We start from the raw sequence: 20019 nt of genomic DNA on the forward strand, positions 1-20019 counted from the left end.
ATAAACTTCTGGTTTATTGTGGCATCTGATCTCATCATGCTCGGGTAACGTTTCACATACGTATTTCTTACCCGATAACTTGGAGATATTCAATCTTCCAATCATTTGTAATCTCAATATGGTCCGCATTTTTATTGCTAGTAAACTTCAGCTTTACTATAATTTATTTTCTGGTCGTAACAATTACGATCTAGGATAAATGGTGATATCATATATAAGCTCTTTGAGAGACTTCAATTTATCTACCGTAATCCGGTATTATTTGTACACTGTGGTGTCATGATATTTGGAGATAAACAACCAGCTCTTCTAGAGCCTTTGATAATTAGTTTCTACTACCAAATATTGCTTAGATACTGTTGGTATTATGAAAGCAAATTTAGACACTACTGGTGTCACGAAATTAACATTGAATTCTAAACTTCAATATTTCAAACATCTCCTTCAGGGAGATTCATCATTAACATCTGAATATTTTGTATTTAAGCGTCAACCACATAATAATCACATCCTTCATAAAGAGATACATTGATTGTTATTTCCTTCAAGGAAATCAATAACAACTGAACATAATGTATCAATGTGGTTATAGTAGAAACATTCTATTTTTCTTTCTTTTGCCTTAAAATGATACTTAATATAATTATTCGAGATGTTCCTACGTACGACGTGTAACACTCCGTAGATCCGAGTTAAGTGTGAAAGTGTCTTGGAGAATTGGACTTTACTATTTTTGTCGAATGTAAAATACGACCAAGAATATGGCCTGTATTTTGAAATACGGTATGTATACCTTGGGCGTATTTCACCCACCTTCTTAGGTGGCTCACTGTTTTTGGCTATCATAAAATACGGCCAGAGTTTACGGCCTGGATTTTGAAATACGATCCGTATTTCTGGACGTATTTCACCTGTTCCCTAAGACCGCTCACTGTTTTCATTATTGTTAAATACGGCCACAGAATATCGCCCGTATTTTGAAATACGGTCTGTATTTCTGGCGATATTTCACCAGCCACCAACTGTGTATATAAATAGCGGGATCCAGTTAATTTTTTATGAATTATTCTCATTCTCATAAACCCTAAGGACGAAAACCTTTTCTCCAAATCTCCAAACCTTAAGGTAAGAACATCTTTAACATTATTAATCAATCCTAGCATTAAACCCATGATTCTTAACATGATTTTTGAATGAAAAACCTAGGGTTTGCAAAGTAATCCTTTTCAAGGTGACTCAAGCTAGGGTTTTGAGTGTTCTTCGTTGTAAAAGTAAATTGTTGAATTACGTAAGGCTTAATTAAGGTATGTCTCTTTTGAAAAACCTTATTTTGAATGTATGTCTTCTTCTCAAAGGTTCTTTATTAAATAAAAAGGTGGACTTCTCATACAAAACCCTAATTCATGTTTTGACTGTGGTTGGTGTGCGTGAGGGGGCAAGCCCATATTAAACCTTGATTGTATTACCCTCTATATACATACATGAAATCATAATCGTTTTCTTCTATAAGAGATGGTCAATAAGGATGGCTAAGGGTTGGTGATAATATTTTCATATTGAACTATGACATTGAAATCTTGGTTAAAGAAGTGCAAACGTTTTCAAGACCTTCTTTGAAATGGTTTATCTTTACGATATGGCATAATGAACTTTAATGATAATTGATGGTGTGACTACTTTGAGACAAATTGTGAATCGGCTTCTATGCTATGAACTTTATTGTTGTGTTTGGCCTAGCTACTCGGGAGGAAGGGTAGCCACTATGGATCTTAGTGTGGTAATTGCCTAGCCATTTCGAAGGAAGAGTGGCCACTACCGGGTTCGCTACCCAGAGTGCGATTTGTGCCTAGCTATTCGGGAGGAAGGATAGCCACCGAGAATTACATATTTCGGTGTGGTGCGCTGTGACTAGGGAACCTCTACGGTCATCCCTTCGATGTGCTTGATTCTTGGGCCTGTATTGGCATGTGTGATATTCTTATTCTCTCATGGAATTTTCGTTGATAATCATGATCAATTGAAAGGCATATTTGAAGTTGTAACTTGACAGGAGGCTTTGTAATCGGTTTTGATAATTCTTATTGAGATACACAAGTTGAATAATTGTTTTTACATTGTTTTCACATGATTTTCAGGACTGATTTCTTTATGTATTATTGTACTCTATTTTCGTATTACTTATTATCCCCGAGGCACTCACTGACGAAGTACTCAGGCATACCATTGTTGTTTTTTATGGTATGTTAGGTAGCGGAAAAGGGCAGGTTCTTAATACTTCAGGCACTTAGGAATAACTTGTTGTTGCTGCTGACTTGGTGAACCCACATGTTCATTCGTGGGACACCCTTATTATATTTATTCCTTAGCTTAGCATTTTAGCGAGCTGCATCCTGATGTGTTAGAAAGTCATTCTTTATATTAGAAGCTCCATAGCATTTATTCTTGTGGTTAGTTGTTGAGTTGTTTAACTCTTGGACATGTGATACGTTTTGATTGAGGTTTATGTAATAAAGGCTTCTGCTAATTTTCTTCTTACATCATGACTAGTTTGAATTTATTTTATAAACTGTTGGAGGAGAATGTTGAACCTAGCGGGTTCAAGTGTCTTTATTGCATCTTTTAGGTTCTTCCGACGTTGTTCATGACGTCGGATGCCGGTCACGTCTAGGGTGGGTTTCGGGGCGTGACACGATTGCAATGATTTTTATACCACAAAAATAATATGTATATCCTTTGTTATTTTATCTCTCCAGGAGATAGGTCGTGGTATTTCTCATTCACTTGGGAAATGAAACTTGATTATTCAAATGTGCTTACACTTTGACGTTCATCAATAGCTCGTTATTTTTCTCAAGCACAAGAACACATTGCATAAAAATATTTCTCAGATATTTTACCAATTATTTCTGCTTCAGGAGTAAAGTTTCAGAGTTTTACTGCTTCGGGAGTAAATTGTAAGGTCTTATTACTTCAGGAGTAAATTTCAGAGTTCTACTACTTCGGGAGTAAATTTCATAGCTCTACTACTTCGGGAGTAGAGTTTAAAGCTATACTACTTCGGGAGTTGAGTTCAAAGTTCTACTACTTCGGGAGTAGAGTCTAGAGTTTTGCTACTTCGGGAGCAAATTTCTGAGTTTACTACTTTTCGGAAATAAAATATAGAATATTCAGAATATTTCTTCTTAATTATTCTACTTCTTCTGGAGATGAATCGTGATATTTTCACAACCAAATACATGTCCGTATTCATAAGCTTTACTACATACCGTCACATTTACTTCAAGGAATGGATCCGTATTTGTAACATTGATAAAAAATTCTCATTCTTCAGGAATGGAACATAATCATTTGAACATGCCTTAAGCATATCAAATTGTGATAGCTTAGAACCTCTTTTAAGATATTGCTACTTCAAGAGCAAATCGAGGTAGACATATGATGTAGAGAATTTTCTTGTTCTCTAACACATCATCAGTTGTAGCCATAACAATGCATGGAAAATATTGTCACTCCTGGTGATCATCTATTTCTTGCAAACTCTCATTTAGCCATTAAGAAATTTGAAATTAACATCATAATCTCTCTTAACAATATTGTTATCATGAACAAATTTGAGACATAAATAATCCAGAACCAATTAGGTTCCCATTGATCAAACGAACCCAACGAGTTGTACTAGTAGTAGCAAACTTGCGATAGCCATATATACTTCTTGTAGGCTATCTTTATCACGTGAAAGCATAAATTAAGTGATTTAAAATATTCACTTGCAAACTAACCTTTCCGTGAATTGGGTACTTAATTTCCCACCATGGTATCCAAAAATATACCTCCATAATTAATAAGATTGAATACATGTTGTGGCCGCTAGAAAGCCTTATGCAATCCATTATTATAATGTAGATAATTTAGGTCCTTTGACATGTAATAATAGTAATACAAGTAATTTTCGGATATATCCAAGGCAACAATTCACGTTTAGAAAGATTCGCCATTAATTAAGAAAAAGAAAGTCAATATCTGTAAAGCTTTTTAAAGTATTTGCTCAAGATGACAACGTCTCATGTTGATAACGTGTTATAAAATAAAAGCAGTGCACTAAAATAGTAAGGACAAATATAAGATATGAAGGAAGCTTTCTTATTCTGTATGTGTATTGCTTTCTATATATCTCTTTCAATACAAACCAACTACTATTTATAAAGAAAATAGTACTTGATGGCCAAGCCACTCATATATAAACTTGGTGGACATCCACCAATGATATATTTACAACACTTATTTAATTTTGATAATATTATTTTTGCAGATAGATCATTTGAAATGGGACAAGTAAAGAAATTTCAGTATCAAATGAAATTAGTATATAAAAAACAGCCAAAAATCATAAATTAGTTATCTCAAACTTAACACTTTTCAGCTTATAAACACTTATAGTTTGATCAAGATTTTTACTATTTTATCCTTAATATTTTTTCTAATTCTCAAAAAAAAAATTAAAAAAAAATCAAACCCTCTAATTTTCTCTGCATTCCATCTTTTTCCTAGCAAAGATACTTTTAGACTTATATATATATATATATATATATATTTAACAAAAAGTTATGAGTATTGTAAACTAAACACATCAATTCCTTAATACGTATTAGTTTCAGTACTTTTATTCAAATTTATAACCGTTTATTTATAGAATTTATTCTCACACTTAACACTTAGGAGTTACTACACATTCACTTTTATTTGTCGCTTCTCGATAATCAATTTAATTAAATTTCAGAGATAAATTGAATTAGATTAATTTAACATTTTAAAATCAAAATTTAGATGTTCAAAACTATACGAAAAATACGATAAGTTACAATTCATCTCATATTAATATAATAAAAAAACACATCTAAAAATATCGTCAACATCCATATAGTCAACATACTTCAAAAGGGTTTTCAATTTTGGGCATATCAACGGCTAATTCTAAGTCCTTTTGCTAATTCCAGTCTTGCAAATTGCACCCCATAGCTTAAGGTAACTACATTTTTTTTTTTTTTTTGTTCAAAGTTATATATTTGTTCTTTTTTATAAGCTTCTGCTTTTCATTTGTTCATTTCATGCATAAATGATTTTATCCATTTGTTCTTTTTATTTTGTTTAGATTGAAATTAGACATTCTTCATTGTGTCTTTGATTGTTAATTTGGTGTTTAAGACCACTATTCTTGTAATTGTATTTGACTCGTGAATTGTGATTGTTAATGTCATTATTAAAACCTAGAAATGATAATTTTTTTTAAAAAAGGAGGATCAAGTATGAAAAATGGAATCTAGGGGGGTATTTTTTTTGTTCTGATTACTAGTAGCAGATGATTCTGTGTCTTAAAACAACTTTTTATATTAGCTCAACTTGGCTATTAGTAAGGGCATTTTTGTGCCAAAAAGCAAAATGGGGCGTAATCGCTCTATTTTCAATTGTTCAGGGTCATATCGGCTTCACTTGGCTAAAGATAAGGGCATTTTTGTACATAAAAGCGAACGGAAGGCGTAATTGTTCTATTTCCAATAGTTCAGAGGAATTTTTGGCCCTTTCCCCTTGTGTTTATACCAAAAGTAATTATAAAATGGGATTTCCTACGATATGCACGTGATAGTTCTTTTTCGGTGTTCGGTACCTGCTTTGGGGCCTGTCTAATCCTGATTTTCACTGGGAAGTCTCACTTTGAGAGGTAAAGTGCTCCCTGCCAAAGGGGACTTCATTCTCAAGGCTCAAACACGAGATCTCTAGTTAAGTATGGAGGGGAATTTACCGCTCCACCACAACCTTTGGTGGTATGCACTTGATAGTTTGAGACACAACAACTACTACCGGGGGTGAATTTAGGTAGGGAATTTGGGGCACGTGAACACATGCTCTATATGTAAAATTAGGTATTTTATGTATATATTTTCTAAAATTGGTGTAATATTATTTGCTGGAATACATGCTGCAAGAAGGCTAAATGGTTCACTTGGTTAAAGTTTTAGTTATTTACGTAGAGGTATTGGGATCAGTTCACACTTTACACATTTTTCCTTTTTGTTTTTTTTTTAGTGGTGAACTCATGTTACTACGACTATGCCTCAGTTCTAGTTTGTTGGGGTTAGTTGTATGAATCCTCATAATTCGAGACACGCTTAAGATAGTTTCCTATGTTAATTTTGTTTTGTTTCAGCTACTTTATTTCCTAGTTTCCTTTGGTTATTCTCTAGAACATCTAGTTATCAACTTACTCTTCATATCCAGATAAGAGCTTGAATAGTGAATGGTTGTCTTGTGCTATATCTTTGTTCTCGTTACTACTAGCAGCCGATCCTATTTCTTAAATGACTTTTCTTATAGCTACATAGGTTTGATTCTGTAAAATTTGGCCCGTTTTCTTATTGAACGAAACTACGAAAGGCACGAAACAAGTAAAATTGGTATATATAATTCATGTTTATACAGTAGTAATTTGTTTCCTCGATAAGGTATGGTTATTATTAAAACAACACCTACAATACAAAAGCAAAAACTCAAAATCTTACTGCACATGCAAGGAGTTGAGGAATTCTATCAGAGTAACAACTTCATATACATTTTACATCCGCCACTGAGTAACAACTTCATATACATTTTTCATCTCGCCAGTGGCGGATGTAGCATGATAGAATTGAACCCCTAACTTTTGACGCGGAGCATAAATTTATGTGTAAAAACTTAAAATTGCAATATATAGTAGATTTGAACTCATAACTTTTAAAACAAAACGGGTTCAAACTAAGAATCTTAAAAGGTTGAACCCATAGAGCTTAATCCTGGATCCGCCTCTGCATCTTGCACCATTAAATATGCATTTCTATTTGATGTTCCACGAGCTTTCATTTCTTCCTTCAAAAATCCTTTGGTTTCTTGCCTTATAAGTTACTTAGTTGTGGGGATAGTATTCCAAAGTATTTCATGTCTCTGTTTAGATCTTTCTTGTACCAGCAGTGAAGTAAATTTTTTGTTCTGTCTGGCATATACCATTTCATCCCCAAAAGCAACATATTCCAAATTCATGTTCTTACTAACTTCCACGGCCTCTTTACCAAAATGCAAGGAAAAATCTGTTTATGATTATACACCCACCACACTAGCCAGGAGCACTTCGTACATGGAGTAAGCCCCTCTATGAACTCTAATTGTCCATGTGCACGTGTTTTATTTTTTATTGAATTTTTACCAAGAGAATATGATTGAATGTCCATGCACCTGATATGTTCGAGACGCATCTCTGATAAATTGCCCGTATTTTTCCTGTTTGTTTCACCTGCTTTTATGAGTTTTATTTGCCAGTTTCATTGATTCTTACTATTTTTGGAATCTTTAGTTGTCAAAGTGCTATTTATATCAGATAAGAGCTTCTGTTGGAATGGTTGTCTCCTCAATTTTAATATTTGTGTACAATTTCTGACAACCATATTTCAATTGCATGAAAGCAAATAATGCTTTGTGATTTTGGTGTGCTTAACTTGGCCTTATCTTTAGTATGTATATAAACTTAAAGATACCTAAATCAGTTCAACTGCAGTATGCTATATGATTATATCCTTATTAATAGCGTCTTTACTTGCTGATGGAACATCCATTTACCATGAAGTTTAGTAGACTTGTTGAAAGCGAACACCCTCTTTGATGATAAGTTAAGCAAACAAGTCTGTGAGCTTGAGCCTTATTCAGCCGAAGCACCTATACTACCTGACTTGTTTCTCAATTTTGGAGAGTATAGTCCCTTGTTACTGTTAAGTCAGGGAAGTCATCCTTTGATGATATAATTTTTTTATTTTATTTTTTTTGTGTGGCAAGAATATATGATCTTGAGCAAGATAATTGGGATAGTAATATCAATAAAGGGAGCTCTTTTATTTTAACGGCAGTTGAAAGTCTGCTCGAAAGCTTGACGAACAAGCGAAAAAAACCTATCTATTCTACTTTCATAAAGGGCTTTTCCCTTACTAGTCAAGTGGTATTGGAGCGCCCTATTCGATGAAGAAAACAGACTTTAGGAAAGTGGTTCAGGTAGTTCAGCTGGTTAGAGCGTTAGCAAAGGACTGAAAGTCCCCGTGAAAGAAAAGGACAAAATTTAGGATAAATTCCACTCTCACCTTAGAGAGACAGGATATAACTGTAATAGTGAAAAAAAATACTCTCATTATTATTCTGTGTCAGTAATGTTCAGGGGGCGGGAGGATGGTGGGTGGTCATTGAAGTGGTTTTTGCCCTTGTTATTTCAGCAGACTTGAGGCTTCCTTCGTATATGTTTTTCTTAATCATTTTGCAAGCATGTTGATGCAGTATGTATTTTTTTTATTTTTATTTTTTTTTGTTAGGCTTAAGGGCCTTAGCAGCTCCAACTGGCCTTTAAAGTGTTGCAGTTCTGCATTTCTTGAGGTACATGGCTGACAGACATCCTGTTGATCAACAGCAAAATGAACCACAGATGAATTCTCCTGCTTCAAGGGATGACATGATTGCCTATGTGATGGCATTAGAAGCTGCCTTACTACCCTGTTTGCCAGCACGAGAACTCCAGGCAATAGACCGTTCAGCACATCCATATCATCAGAGTGAGTAATTCCTGGCTTATAGCTGTATGTGCAACCCTTACCAATTTGGTTGAATAAGTGCAAATGTCGTGTCTCTAGCATTACCAGATGAGACTTTGAAGGATAAGCTTGAGATAAATCAGAAGAGAGCAATAAAACAGAAATATGCTAAGCACCCAAAGGGTGTGGCCTAGTGGTCAATGAGGTGAGAAGTAGCAAATACCCAGTGGAATAGTCAAGGTGTGCTCAAGCAGGCCCAGTTACTACCTTCATAAAAAATAAACATACAGAAATATTATCACTTACGTCCTATGTATGCAAAACTTCTGTTTTGCTTTGGATCTCTTCTATTAGTGTTATTTTTGGAACTCTAATTCATCCTTAATTGATGTTTGGAGATTTGATAAGCTCAATATATGTAGCAACATCTTTTTTTTCGAGATTTTGAGGTTTTGCTGCATTGTTAATTCGTAGATCAATAAAGTTCCATTATAGAAATATGAATCCAATTAGACTACTTTTTTAGTACTGTATCCTGGCCAGTTTGCATGCACCTGTACTAATCCACTAGATACTTTTTTTTTTTTTGAAACTGGTAACTTCTAATCCACTAGATACTTGTTACCTCACACTAGCGTCTTGGGTAACTCTATCCGCCAACATTTAGACAGACTAGACGAACTCATCTAATATTTGTTGCCTCTGTTAACATTTAAATTCTAGTAATTCATGGTGCTTTCAGCTTCATTGAACATTATGTCACACCCTTGAGTACAATATAATCCAGCTAAGGTTGGAACTAGTAAGAGGGAAAGCGGTTCAATTGAATCCCCTTTGTCAAAAAATTATACTATGCAAATAGGTTAAATATGAATTTTATGGTTATAAATTGTTGAATTCCCTTAATATTATGAAAAACTTTGGTGTGGTAGTAAAGGGGATTCAAATTTTCCATTAGGTTATAAGTCAAATCCCATCATGACAGTCCAGAATTTTCAATTCGCTTATGTAAATTCCTGGCTCCGCCGCTGAATCCAGCTAGACTGTTCTTTTCTTTTTCCTTTTTTTCTTTTTTTTATTTTTTAAAGAAATGGTTTATACAGATAGAAATAAATCACCCAGCACTTTTGCTTCTGTGAGATTTGAACCAAAATCTTTCATAGTTCATTCCAGCTTATTGATCGCTAGCGACATCCTTGGGTGCAATATGAATCCGACTAGGCTAATGTCTATTTTCAAAATGTGCAATTTTTGGTTCGTCGATCTTTAAAGTACAAGGCTTTAAGAATTTCATGAGCATGCAGAACACACATGGAAAATGTCACTTGAAATTACAGTGTATGTGTTGGGTTATTAGGCATCAAATTCATTTCTTTTGTTTCTTTTTTTCTTTTGGCTAATCGAGGTTCATATTTTTTTCATTCCATAGTTGATGTTGAGAGACATGGCAGAGATTTCATGGAGGCTGCCAAAAAACTTCAACTTAATTTGATAGGGTTGCAACGTGAAGATCTACCTACAAGGCCCGAGATGCTTCGGAAGGTAAATTGTGGAAAAATCTTCGATTGGTGGAATTAGCGTCCACTATGTTTTGAAAAATAGTCACTGTCTTGGAGCTTCAGTATCGTGGAGAATCACTTGTGGAATTCGAAACTTCAGGACAATGACTATTTTTTCAATTACATATGGCCGAAAAATGACTTTATGTGAGTTTTCCCTTTTGATTAATGTAATGGTACCAAAGGACCTGTAATTATTACCCTTCCTTTTTACCATTGCTATAAGAGAGAGTATTATGATTTCCAATTAACTTTCTACATATAGGAGATAGAGAAGATGGAAGAAGAGTTGGAAGCAAAAACTGAGCTCATAGCTAAACAAGAGAGATTGATCCAAGGATGGAAGAAGGAAATGAAGGACCAACTAGATAAACACATCATGGAGTTAGAGAGGGTGTAAACCTCTACAGGAATGTAAACCAGTACATAACTTTTCTTGTTTTATTTGTGATTCAATTCAATTTGAATACTGAGTTGGAATGACGAGTCCTTATATTGAGGAGAACAGGGAATAAAATTTGTTAACACCTAACATTACTAGATAGAGTTTTGGATATCAAGGTTGCATGACTGTGCCTGTTGCCTTGATTTTTCCAACAGCATTGCCATTCATGTTATTGACAGAAAACTTGTTTTAGTTTCCACTTAGCCTTGTTACTTATGATTGATCCAAGGTGATTTTCCTCTAGCAAGGTTCCTTTGATGATTCCTCCCCCAACCCCCAACCCCAGAAGAATAAAAGAGAAGAAATACTCCTACAATCAATGACAAAGAAAACTTGTAAAATGAATTTCTTACACCATTTGTATAATTTAACCAGTTATAGCAGATCACTTATCATTTGCTTTACATTACCTATTGATGCTATTAAATAGAGTGACCTGAAATTACCTTTTAAATAACCTGATTATATAAAAATTATTTTGCACCATGTATATAAACTCTTTTCTTCAATCCTCTGATTAGAATTTCTAGCTTCATCCCTGAGTAGCTAAGGTTTGCATCACAGCATACTGTAGCGCTTTACACTTGTTTCTTATTTATCTTCTCAGAAACATTTTTTTTTCCCTTTTATTTTGGGGGATAGAAGCATTCAAGAGTCACTTGAAAGTTTTTATTTCAATTTTTCGACTCTCATTTAATTGACACGTTCATCCGTGAGGGTACTAAACCCCAAATGGGTTGTTCGTCCATTCAAGGATTGGTGTCCGTGTGAGCTTCAAAAGCTTAATCTGTATGTCCTCAATTATCAAAAAGGTGTTTCAAAAGGTAAAATGCATATGCAGTTTCAAATTTAAATAAAAAAGGGGTGAAAGCATATGCAAGTTATTTTTCAAGGAAAACTAATTCCATTCAAGGAAGCGGAAGATAAACTGCACTTCACCTTTGAGTCAAACAAGAATTGCTCCAACTGAGAATTATTCAAAACTCACAAAACCCACAATCATATATTCAACATATGAAGAGTTCTCTCAATGACACTTAAACACAACCAAGCAGATTTATTCATCACCAAAATATGATAAGACATCCAGATGGTGAACACAAGACATTGTTTCCTTAGCATACTCACTGCAGTGACACAACAGTCTTAGTAACAACTACTTGCTAAATAACAAACACGCAAACCACAACGAAGTAAAGCATGAAATCGACGCTCACAATCCAAATGCAACACTAGAGTTGACCAACGGTAACACTTAAACATAGAGTAGATACTACGTTGAGAGGAGTCCTGAACTCCACACATCAACACTTGGAGCATTCAATTCGACCTCAGTTTTCTGAGCTGTAGGAGGCCTCGCCAGATGATGAACTCTCTAGCTGAAGCAGCTTCATTTCCTCATAAGCCCATTCAAGACCGGGACAATAGTGGAGTGGTGGATTGAACCTGGTGTCAGAAATGTCATCTGGCAAAAATGCACCATTTCTAATCAAGAATTTAATTGCTTTCTTCTTTTTCTCTTTAGCTGCATGGTGGAGAGGGGTCCCTGAAACAAAGCAAGAGAAACTGGCATAAATATCCATGCACCGAAATAATAGCCAGCAAATGTATATCTTATGTATATTAATATATAATATACATAAAATATACATTTATGATACAAAATACCCCTTTTTTTTGGTATATTTGACTAGCGTATGTAATTACTTTTGGCCGACTGTCCAAATGTGAAACTTGCCCAACAAACAAAGGGATATAAAGATAACACTAAGGATTATGGAAAAAACAAAGAGCATAGCCTTATGTTATATTACTAAGAATGGTACATGTACTTACATGCACAGGCACCCTTGGCTCGAGCATCGATATCAGCACCTCTCTCAAGCAATTCATCCATAACTCGCACGTGACCTCCCTTAGCAGCAAGATGGAGTGGGGTCATACCAAATGATTTAGGCCCCCCTGCAATAACATTTGCATCCATGCCTTCATTCAGAAGTCTTCTGACCTGTCCCAAGGAAAAGAAGAAATACAATCAGAACAAATGTGTGGGGGGAGAATGCATTCAAAGGTATGTATCTCTCTGCAGTAGATAGATGAATTCTGTAAAAACACACTAAACTTATATAGCACAAGAAACCTGTCAAAAAGAATATTGGAAATAGAGAAAGCTGGACAAACTAAAAAACCGTGTATCCAAGTTTCCTCCAAAAAGCAAGCATAGTTCAGGACTATGCCTTTCTTAACCTTCACTTTATGCATCGGAGGCAACCCTTAGTGGTCCAATGTCTACAACCATAGGCTCAGTGGTGACAAAGAGAAAGAATAAAAGATAAGAGGGAGGGGGTAGGAAAGACTCATATCTAAGATAAGGGGGCGGGGAAGGCTCATATAGAAGATCGGGGGCCCTTTCGGAGTCCTGTCATCAATGCAGATAGAAACCAACAAAGGTAATCTTCCTTATATGCTGAACAAATTCACAGGTCAATTAGTTGCCTGAAAAGTCACAATCTCGCATGCACACAAACACGTGTGTGTGTGGGGGGGTGGGTATTGTAGGTTGTGATTATGTTTATTTTTTTCCTTTCCATCAAGTAACCCTAACAATACACCGGCACACTTATACATTGAATCAAACAAAGTTGAGAAGACAGAGTTGTTGAAGCTGTTGATTGGAATACTAATTTTATTTTGTGGATTACGAAGTACTCCATTTGTTACTATATAGAATATGTACGCATTAAAGGGGGAGAATAAAACAAACAAAACTAACTTCTAGTCCTTATCACGCTGTTGGCATGGGCACTTGGAGAAAACACAATACTACACATCCACGTTAATGTAGTAAGTTAGCAAAATCATACTGATTTACGAGTCCTTCATAAATAGTAGGACCGGAAACCTACCACAATCCTCCCCACTTACTAAAAAACCTACGGTACAGTGAAAATGCTTTGACGTTGGACATTTTCCCTTAGTTATCATCTCAAATGATAGTCTTGCTAAGACAAATGGAGCAACTAATTCAACTAAACAGGACGAATGCAATGATAATCCACAAATCCTTCTGTTCCTGTTAGTACTAACTAAATATTCATAATTATAATCAACAGACATATCAAACCATTAAATAGCAGTAACTACATTATACCTGTTTGAGGTCACCTTTCCGAGCAACAATATGAAGTGGAGTCCAACCACGATCATCCGTATCACGATCACCAGCAGTCGAACGCATTCTTCTTAACCGCCTAATCGAACCCATCTGTTCCTCCTCCATTTTTCTCTTTTATAACACCAAACAAGTACCTAATGAAAGTAAATCCTTTTTTTCTTTCCTTTCTCGCGATATTTCTTTCAACTCTTTCACCAGCAATAGGAAGAGTAATTTCGAAAACTAATCAACAAGTCCAAAAACTATAATAATCTTGATAACTCAAAATAAGACCCTTTACATAATTCAACCTAAATCACATGAAAAATTCAATTTTTTCCCAACAAGATTGATATGTCTTTCGATTACGCGAAAAACCCACAAAGCCTTCAGCATAAAAGACCCAAAAGAACTGAAATTTGCTTAAACACCCTTCAATTTACATAGTTGAACCAAAATCACAAGAAAAATAGAATTTTTTTTTCCAACAAGATCGATATGTCTTTCGATTACGCGAAAAACCCACAAAGCCTTCAGTATAAAGGACCCAAAAGAACTGAAATTTGCTTAAACACCCTTCAATTTACATAATTGAACCAAAATCACAAGAAAAATAGAAAAAAAAAATTCCAACAAGATTGATATGTCTTTCGATTACACGAAAAACTCACAAAGCCTTCAGTATAAAAGACCCAAAAGAACTGAAAATTTGCTTAAAGACCCTTCAATTTACATTATTGAACCTAAAATCACAAGAAAAATAGATTTTTTTTTCCAACAAGATTGATATTTCTTCCAAATAGGAAAACCCCACAAAAGTTTTCAGCAAAAAGGACTCAAAAGAACTGATAATTTGCTTAAAACACCCTTCAATTTACATAATTGAACCTAACCAAAAATACAATTCTTTTTCAAGATTGATCTGTCTTAGCAGAAAAGACCCAAAAGAAGTGATAATTTGCTTAGAAATCCTTCAATTTTACATGATCTAACAATCAAACAACAGAAAAAAAAGATTAGGGGTTTAACGAGAGGAATGATTAGCCAAATTGTAAGGACCAAAAGGGTTCAATCCAGGACCAAAAACACGAAGATTTGTAAGTTTGTTGAACATAAAGGATGAAGTGAAACGAAGGAATGAAGATATTATCATTATCAAGTCAATAAACCAAGGCAAAATATTAATATAATAGCTGTTTTTTTGAATGGGAAAAAGTGGCTATTATATGAATCCTGGATGAATTTGGAATATGTTTGGAGGTTGCATATGTGTTGATTTAAGGAATTGAATTGTTTTGATTTTGGAAATCTGAAGGAGTTGATTGAGAGAAAAAAAGATGAGAAACCCTAGAATTTCAGGAGAACGGTAAATAATTGGGACGGTTTGGATATTTGTGGGCTTTGTGTGTGTATATATGTAGTCGGAGAAAATGATAAAATATGGTCGTTTATGTTTGAGGGTCGGTTCAAAATAGTTCCTTTTAAGTATGTATATTTGATAGTTTTGGTTCTTTAAATTTGTCAAAAATAAATATTTTTAATCTCTAGTAAAAGTATTTAACAATTTATGTTCTAGATTCGATGAAAATAGTGGGGGAAAAGATTTAATCATAAACATCAAGATAGCCCCATCTAATGTAAAATATGCAACACGGCACTAAAAACATATTTTAAAAAATAACAGAAATTACACCTTAAAGAACTGCGCCAGACTCTAATAATAAATAAAAAAAGCGAAAACTGCAAAAATTGTACTAAATGTGATCTCCCACTAGTTTTCTTCTTTTCATAGTTATTGTGAAATCTAAAAGACAAAGTTTGATAAATATTTGACGGAGACTAAAGGTATTAAGTTTTGATAAACTTTAGAGGATTGCATACTTAAGAGAATATTTTGAACCTACTCTTAAATATAAGTGACCATTTTTATGCATTTGGGTCCATGAAATAAGATTTGATGCATTCGTGGTCCAAGTTCTATTTTGACCCCATTTTGCTTCGAAAGGCTTTATTCATCTTGGAGAACTCTTTCAAGAAAATCGATATAAATTGTAGTAGGGACATATTCAGAATTTTAAGTAAATATATTTTGATACATGATTTTTGTGACAACAGATATAAATTTGTACTTGTTATGAAAAATAAGTGTGGATGTCCACCACTCTAGAAATAAATTCCCACTTCCTCCATGATCTCAAATATCACGTCTCTTCCATTAGCTTCCACCATTTTAATGGTTCTTTCATTATCTTTCACCGTCTTAATGGTTCTTCCATTATCTCATATATTGAATGACATGTTTATTGTTACCCTTTTGTATGCCTATATGTAGCACTATAAATAGAGGCATAAGTTTTCATATTGTATACACTTGAACACATTTGGATGAATAAGAAATCTCTCCTCTCTTGTCTCTCTATTTCTATTGTGTTCATCCTTTACTATTGTTACTCTTTTAGCTTAGTTTTATAACACGTTATCAGCACGAGACTCACAAATTATTGCAGTAATTGAATTTAGATTGCAAAAGAACCGAAGGTTATATGTATTGGCTAACTATTCTCTGCACCCCAAACCCCTGGAGGAAGGTATATAATTTTCTTCGTCCGCTTATTTGAGTTTGATCTCCACATTAGCTACAAGAAAAATAATAAAGAACAAAGATCCTTTTGGTATGAGTGGAAATATGGTAAGCCACATCTCTATTTATTCCCAACTCGTAAGCAAAAATAAATCTCCAGCCTTCTTGGTATTAGTATTATGGTTTATGCAATATTTACTATAGATTTGTTTTCCACACTTTTATTATGGAATTTGCTTATTGACAGTTAGGTTATAGCCATCGGATGCGATACGAAAATACTTTTTGCATGTCAAATAGTAATAGTCTTGGTGTATATTAAAGCTTATAATTATGAAACTGGTTGTAATTAATAATTAAATAATTGATAAACTTGAGAAGTTTGTTTTGCCAACAAGACTTTTCTCATGAAAGGATTCTTTCCAGAGGCGGAAAATAATTGTCACTAAATGTTATTACTGATATGCTTACTTTTAATTCATTGTGATATGTGCATTATATTATTTTTTCTGTGTGTGTTTGCAAAAGGATATGCTAATGGTAAGTTAATTTCACAAGAAAATTTGCATATGTGAAATCTCTATGTAATGGTTAGACATTGGCCGACATGCTCCTTTTCATGGTTCTTTATCTTGCTCTATAGTATTTATGTTTGTCGAAATGTACTAATATTTTGTTGTAGGAAAGGAATGATGAAAACAAATCTAGAGCACGAAGTGAGTGAAATAGCAGATTTGTCCCTTAATGTCTATCCCGTCCGGAGACAAATTAATTTAATAATGTGACCCTTAAAAAATGTTTATATTTCAAGTCATGTTTTGATTTAATGTACTTATGTCTAAGACAAGAAATGATGATTTTTCCAAAGGCTCGAGGCATGAGTCATAGTACACTTTCGCCTATTATGACATGGGTTGAGGGTAAGACGATGGATTCAAGTCCTATCGCACCAAGAGAATAAGACATCGGGTTAGAGTCTTAGTGCACCATGATGATAAAATGTTGGGTTCGTGTCCCATCAATTTATGGCCTATCACGCTTTTATATGGATAAGACGTTGGGTCTAAGTCCGATGCACTATATTGATGATGCAATGATAACTAAGGCAAAATAATGTGTATTTGATGAAAAATCTTGAAGCCCGCCCAATTGATATGATCCATTCCGTGAGGGGAATGTGGTAGCGGTGCATAATAATTCTAAATTGGACCAAGTGGTTAAACGAATGAACGTGGGCGTGACAAATGACAAAATAATGATAATCATCATTGTGGTAATATAAGAGGAAGAACATTATGGGTTCTTAAAGTGGTTCTTCTAGAGGTGAAGGTAATTTTTGTCATTAATATGATATGAAAGGTTATTAGGCACACGGTTATCGTGTGACCTAATTTGATAAACTTTTATAAATCTTCCATCAAAATAAAGGAAGACAATTCAAGGTGATGTTGAGGTGGGTCATATAATTATGATAAATGTCAAGGCATGACAAAGGGCTTATTATAAAATTTATGAAGTTAGTCCACTGCTTGAAGAGCATGTAACTTGTAATGAGCATCGTGAATGCTCGCCCATTTTGAAAGTGAAATGTGAATACATTATGGATAAGGACGTGCTCATGTTTGGTTGGATAAATACCGCGACTCGTCTTTACGGGAGGTTTGAGAAAAATAAAGAAATTTTATATTGGCATAAACGGTCATTGGTCACGTATTTTTAGTACCTCATAAATATTGTGGTATGCCTTATCACGAATTGTTGAAGGGTAATAGCAAGAAATAAATATTGCCTATAAAGGTTTTGACCATGACCATAATGACAATTACTCCCTGAGAGGAGATGTTCACCATATGGATGGCATTATGCAATATGTGGTAGTACATAGTTAATTGGGAGTTCTGAAAAAGCTAATTTGTTACCACCCGGAGGAATGAAATTGTTCATAATATTGGTATTGTAGTAAGTCTCAAAAGAAACTTTTTTAAGTTTCAAAGGCGTTGGCCAAATATGAATTATATTGAGACTATAAATTATGGGAAAGTTTTAATATCTTCATATTACTACAACTATAGCGGGGGAACAAAATGTATGTGAAATGTTGCCCGTTTTTCCTTTGAATTTGTACCACATAAATATAAGCATGATGGAATCACATGCTATGGAGGTTGGCATGACCGGTTGACTATCCCGGTTCAGATCTAATGCGAAGGTTGGCATGACCGGTTGACTATCCCGGTTCAGATCTAATGTGAAAATAATTGAGAATTCATGTGGTTATATATTGAAAAAATAAAATATTCTTCAAGAATTCTCTTGTGCTGCTTGTTCTCATGATGACAAATTTATTAATTTACCAGTTAAGGTTGGGATTGTATCCCATAAATTTGAAACATATAAAAGGTGATATATATATATATATATATATATATATGGGCCCAGTCGCCTGCCATGTGGACCGATTTACTATCATATGATTTTAATAGATGCATCTATGTTATGGTCACATGTGCATTTGATATCAACTTGCAATTTGATTTTCGCAAGGTTGTTTGCTCAAACTTTTAAATTAAGAGCACGATTCCAAATTATGAAATGATGTTGATAATGCTGGTTTATTCCAAGTTGGTTTAGCAGAAATTTTATGCCTCCAATTATAGCTAAACTCTTAGTTATGAGAACAAACTCTCAAATGAAATTTGGGATGAGATATATTATTTAATATGTAGCAGCACTTGTAAGCATCAAGCCAACAAGTAATGATTCTCTCCTCGAGGTTGGTTCAGGGTCAGGAACCAAGTAATTCCCGTCTAGAAATTTGAATGTGCGGTATATGATTTAATTGTTCCACCACAACGCACAAAGATGGGTCCCCAAATTAGGTTGGGAGGTAAATGTTAGATTTCCTAACATTAGGGGGAGGGATGATAAGCAGCTGGAAAATAAGGTATATGTAATGAATTATCACTGGTATGATCCTCGTTAAAAAGATAATTCAAGTTAACTACCAGATGCATTTACTAACCCAAAAGTGAATATTATATTCCAGCCGTAAGTGCTCCAATTCCAATTAGAATTAAAATCCTCGAAGAATAGAGTCTATGGCGATAGACCGATCGGTTCCAAAGATAGAACTCCTTGAAGAAGGAGAGGAGCAAATGATCAAGATGGTCATATAATGAGGCAAGTGCTTTAAAGAGCACCACGAAATAACCTTCATAAAACCTTGGGAAAGGTTCAGGTACCTGAAATTGATAAAAAATGAAGAGATCTCAATAAGTTATGTCGCATTGGAACCGATATCAAATAACCGTCGACGGTATCTTTGAAATAATGTAGCGCTCAATATTATAATGGTGATGAGGATCTTGAATTCAAATCTGTCAAAGAATATGGATAGATATAATGATTGGTCAAATAAAATACGCAGTTCAAGTATATTTTGTTTCACTTGGAAAAGTGATGTTTTGGACCTATAGTCCGATGATCTCAAGGTATAATGTCAGTGGGGTACAAATGAGAAATAAAAACCGTAAAAATAAAGTACGGCTTGTGCCTTGTGGCATAAAGATTTTTCGCAAAAGTCCTGACATTATTGTATGGAGACGTATGTACTCTCCTGTGGTGGATACAATGGGGTTTCTTATCAGTCTGACAATATATGAAAAGTTTGAATGCGTATAATTCAT

General features: G+C 34.4%; 2 protein-coding genes across 4 annotated transcripts; one reads left to right on the forward strand and one right to left on the reverse strand.

Annotated features, from left to right (window-relative positions):
* Positions 1 to 4868: 4868 nt before the first annotated feature.
* LOC132609584 (mediator of RNA polymerase II transcription subunit 28-like) lies at positions 4869 to 10718 on the forward strand. 3 transcript variants are annotated; one of them, XM_060323642.1, is made up of 4 exons: positions 4869 to 5022; positions 8379 to 8615; positions 10024 to 10136; positions 10419 to 10718. In XM_060323642.1, exons 2-4 carry the CDS (start codon positions 8444 to 8446, stop codon positions 10551 to 10553), a joined length of 420 nt encoding a protein of 139 aa, XP_060179625.1. In that variant the 5' UTR covers positions 4869 to 5022; positions 8379 to 8443; the 3' UTR covers positions 10554 to 10718. The 3 variants fall into 3 exon arrangements, with proteins under 3 accessions (XP_060179625.1, XP_060179627.1, XP_060179626.1); XM_060323644.1 differs by lacking the exon at positions 4869 to 5022 and adding an exon at positions 5127 to 5871; XM_060323643.1 differs by lacking the exon at positions 4869 to 5022 and adding an exon at positions 5998 to 7167.
* A 917-nt stretch (positions 10719 to 11635) lies between these two features.
* LOC132609585 (phytochrome-interacting ankyrin-repeat protein 2-like) lies at positions 11636 to 15154 on the reverse strand. The gene is made up of 3 exons (XM_060323645.1): positions 13750 to 15154; positions 12435 to 12606; positions 11636 to 12144 (listed from the first exon to the last, which is right to left on the reverse strand). Exons 1-3 carry the CDS (start codon positions 13876 to 13878, stop codon positions 11930 to 11932), a joined length of 516 nt encoding a protein of 171 aa, XP_060179628.1. The 5' UTR covers positions 13879 to 15154; the 3' UTR covers positions 11636 to 11929.
* Between the last annotated feature and the right edge of the window lie 4865 nt (positions 15155 to 20019).

Source organism: Lycium barbarum, chromosome 9, assembly GCF_019175385.1.
Source record: "Lycium barbarum isolate Lr01 chromosome 9, ASM1917538v2, whole genome shotgun sequence".
Taxonomy (NCBI): Eukaryota; Viridiplantae; Streptophyta; class Magnoliopsida; order Solanales; family Solanaceae; genus Lycium; species Lycium barbarum.